Raw genomic sequence first — 4,025 nt, forward strand, 5'->3', positions numbered from 1 at the left:
TGTTTGTGTGTGTTTGCGTGCTTGCATGCGTGATATTGGAGGGTATGGGGAGCGTCTTGGAAGGGATGGGGGGCCTCTTGGTGGGCTTTTAAAGAGTTTGCTTCAGTGACTGGATAGGGACGTGGCTTTGGGTGGGTATGCCATAATATGCATGCGTACAAACATGTGTTAGTACTGTGGGTGAGTGTACGTGTGCCTTCGTGCGAGCTCAGTAAGGAGCTTTCTGTTTGGTTTGGTTGTGAAGGAAAATAGTACTTTTGACCCCAGCCCAAATGCGAAGCATATCGCCTTTATCTTTGCCATTTTCTGTCTGTCTGTCTATCTGTCTGTCTGTCTGTCTGTGGGTCTATCTATCTGTCTGTCTGGCTGGTTGTCTGTCTGTATGTATGTATGTATGTCTGTCTATCGAGAGATTGATCGACCTATCCATCTATCCATCAATTTGTCAATCGTTCTACAAATGTACATATCTATTCATCTAACTCTCGTTCGTCTTCTACAGGTTCGGGTTATGCTGCTTCCCGGCAAGAAACAGAGGCACAAGACGAAGGTGAAGACCGGAGAGAGCCCAGTCTACGACGAGAAGGTCTACTTCAACAAAATTTTACCTGGTAAAAATCTGACCCTACACTCACTTAATCAAATAAGACTTATTGAACATGCTTTGTGGACATGTTTCAGCATACTTCACGAAATTGTTTGTCGTATTATATTTGAAAGACAGGCACGGAGTAGTTACCCACCGAACAATCTAGTGTAAATTAACTTTTTGTTGAGTGAAATAAGGCGTTTATAAGAACTTTTTTTCAAAAGAGGTATACAATTGCTTTACCCCCCCCCTCCCCCCGGCCCCAATCAAATAACAAAAAACCATAGCTGCAAATAATTATGATATTGTAGCGAAGGCACATTAAGCAAACTTTAAATCTTATTTAATACGAGTTAGGAGGAAAACATTTTAACACTGGGAAACAAATTGACTCAAATTCCAATGTTTATGTGACAATTTGATTGCGTTGAGTTAACGACTTATCGGTCGGCAATTAAAAATCGGAAATTAACCTAAAGTTAAACTCATGACGCAGTTTGAAGCTGCCATTAGCATTCAACTTAATATGGTTATGCTGATGTGAGCGGTAATTGTCCGGCTTGCTGGAACAAACGTGGCTCGGGTTCATGAATCAATACGGCTCAAACCCGGCTCACTTGCTGGTGGTGTCTCTTCCACGTTGCACGACATAGCCTGCTTCACTGCAGCTGAGAACATGACGTTATAATTCACCTGTATGGATTTTTCCTCCTGTAGCGTTACACTATGGAGTTTATCGGCTAGAATTTTGAATGACCCACTGCTATCTGATTGCAGAATACCACGACTCCCTCCCCCAGATCATTATGTTTTATGCTGATAAGAGGCATTGATCAGACAAGCGAGGTAGCTGTCGGCTTTGTTACAACAACTGAACTGCACTGGAAGAGGTTTAGATTGCACGAATCGATTTGTGTCCGTCTCAGTTTAAATGATTGATGAGCAATTCCATTCCAGGTTTGTTCAATTCTCCAAAATGTCAGCCTGAAAGTGCCAATAATGTTTTGTAATCGATCGTAAGGAATGATTTTAAAACAAAGTACTTAGAATGAAGATGAAAGAAAAGCATAGGATGGTCATATATTGTTGTTGAATTGTTGGAGCTTAGCAAAAGTAAACCCCCATCCCCATTGAAAAACAAAATATAGCCAAATGAACCCAGTGAAGTGATAGCTTTTTAAATCGCCGGATGTTGACCAATCTTTCTCTACAACAAACTAAGAAGAAAACAATTCCTCAATGGTGTCGAGCACTGATGGCCCATCTCTCTGGCTGCCTATTTTACAGGAAAGACTGAGATCTGTTTCCTCTATCAAAGACCTCTTCAACTCAAATTTCAATTCTATGTTCGTTGAGGTAATGTTTTGGCGATTTCACAGCATATATAAACCCCCCCCCCCCCCCAGGTTTTAGACCAATGCTTGCAGACCTGGGTGATATTGCCTATTAGTGGGAGATTTGATAATTCTTATGGACAATGAGGATCATCCGGATAGTGACAAGCATTATTTAATGCCATGCTTGGGAATTACATGTATGTAGGAGAGCGGTAGTAAACTTTCTGCCTCTTAGAGCTCTGATTATAAAAAAGATTGACAGTCACTGGTTTGGGTGGGTTTTTTTTAGCATTATGGAGGTGTTCTCCATTTGTGTCTGACACCACCGATATCAGGTATGACCACTGTCAGACAATTACAGAGAGAAAAGCCAGATCGCCTATTAAAATCATAGACTTCTATTTATTAATATCCGAGACTGCCCACTCTGACGTAATTCTGGTTCACCACAGAGCGCGCCATTTGACTCAATTGAAAACCAAACGAAGAGCGAGGAGAAAAGGATGAGCGCATTCTCGACTATTGCAAGACTGGTGTTTGCGCAGTATCTATTCGGAGACTTCTCCGGCGGAGATAGACCAATCAAAAAGCCTCTAGACCAAGTTTTAAAAAATCACGGGGGTTACAGAGGGGCACGCCCCCCAGTTTTTACCAATAATTTGATATTTTGTAGTTAGGTTTGAAATTTTCTTGAAAATAATTGATTTCCGGCAGTTTTAGTGGCTATATGTGTGATCTTCAGCAAACAATACGCAGTTTAACAGCCCCCCCCCCCTTCCCAAGCAGTGCATCTGTGTGCGGGAGTGCGTCTCCGGATAGTTCCAGGGTGTTCGCCGAAGACGTCTCCGAATATCTTCTGCCGGTGTTTTGCCCTTCGTTTGGAAGCCCATGCAGCGCAGCAACGTTTTTATAGAAAGAGCAAATAGCGGCGATAATGACAGTACACAGTCTAGGATATTGCAATTCAAGTCTATAGCTAAGGCTGATCTACGTGTGGCGGTAGTTAAAGCACCACCCTGTTAACTAGAAAATAGAGTTCGGACCAGTTCGATACATATGAAAAGAAGGGCATCCTGAAGACTCAGGCAGCGGCCGAAATTGGTGAAGTAAAGTTTGCAAGGTTGAAAACATCGAACGTTTGATAAGAATTTTAAACACAAGAAGAAAATACGAGCAGTCTCAAGGACGTTATCACAACGTTCGATGCTAACAATGAGAGATGCGGGCTCCTGCGGTTAACACGGATAATCCAGCCGTCATTGGTAAGAACAACATACGTGGAGATACAGTAATGTACAATCACGAGTTCATAGAAAAATAGGAGTTCAGCAAGGGTTAACCTTCAGCATTCGGCTCGATGGCCATGTTGTCAGAGAAGCTCATAATTGGACTTAGGGCTACTGCACGACATCCAGCCAAAAATCTCTCTTTTCCAACCAGTGCTGGCAGCACTACATTACTCGTTTCCTTCCATGAAATTCCCAACAGTCTCCCAAGAAACCAAATGTCTGTTGCTTCAAATTTATTTCACTTTTTTGGTTATTTATCAAGTATTTATTACCAAAGACTATGTCGATATGATTGTTTTTATAACTCTTAATTAAGAAGTCTGATCCCGGACATATTTAGCCTTTATCGTAACTATTTAAATATTCCCATCTCACTTGTACTTACGTACGAGAATTTGTACAATTATTTGACATAAACTTTGCTTTTATTTCAGACGAAGTCCCTGGCATGGGTATTCGATTCCGGCTTTACGGCCTGGAGCGCATGCGCAGAGAGAGGATGATTGGAGAGAGTATTGTTGGCTTCGCGTCCTTGAATTTGGAGCAGGAGACCACCCACTGGGTCGTTTTGGAACCGCGGAGCAATCTCAGTGTAAGTAGGTCAGCCAATTAAGGTTCAAAGTGGAAATGCTGAACACCTCCCTCGCCTCCCCCCTTTCCGACAAACCTTGCTCCTTCATTGGATAAAGGTTAATTATTAATTCTACTCAGAGGGCTGAAGGGTTTACCGATCAATCTTACGACACTTTTTTCACATTCAAGTACTCCCCAATGCCACCCACCTCACCCCACCCCACCACCATTTTCTCT

At 42.3% G+C, this 4,025-nt stretch overlaps 1 protein-coding gene across 1 annotated transcript in view; it reads left to right on the top strand.

The window, feature by feature from the left end:
- LOC101861571 (synaptotagmin-16) overlaps positions 1–4,025 on the top strand; it is a gene marked incomplete at its 5' end in the record, with an annotated part of 24,578 nt that overhangs the window by 15,910 nt on the left and 4,643 nt on the right. Inside the window, 2 exon segments of the mRNA XM_013080839.2 lie at positions 500–611; positions 3,650–3,807. Coding sequence (XP_012936293.1) covers positions 500–611; positions 3,650–3,807 — 270 coding nt within the window.

The sequence above is a fragment of the Aplysia californica genome, unplaced genomic scaffold (assembly GCF_000002075.1).
Source record: "Aplysia californica isolate F4 #8 unplaced genomic scaffold, AplCal3.0 scaffold00102, whole genome shotgun sequence".
Lineage (NCBI taxonomy): Eukaryota > Metazoa > Mollusca > Gastropoda > Aplysiida > Aplysiidae > Aplysia > Aplysia californica.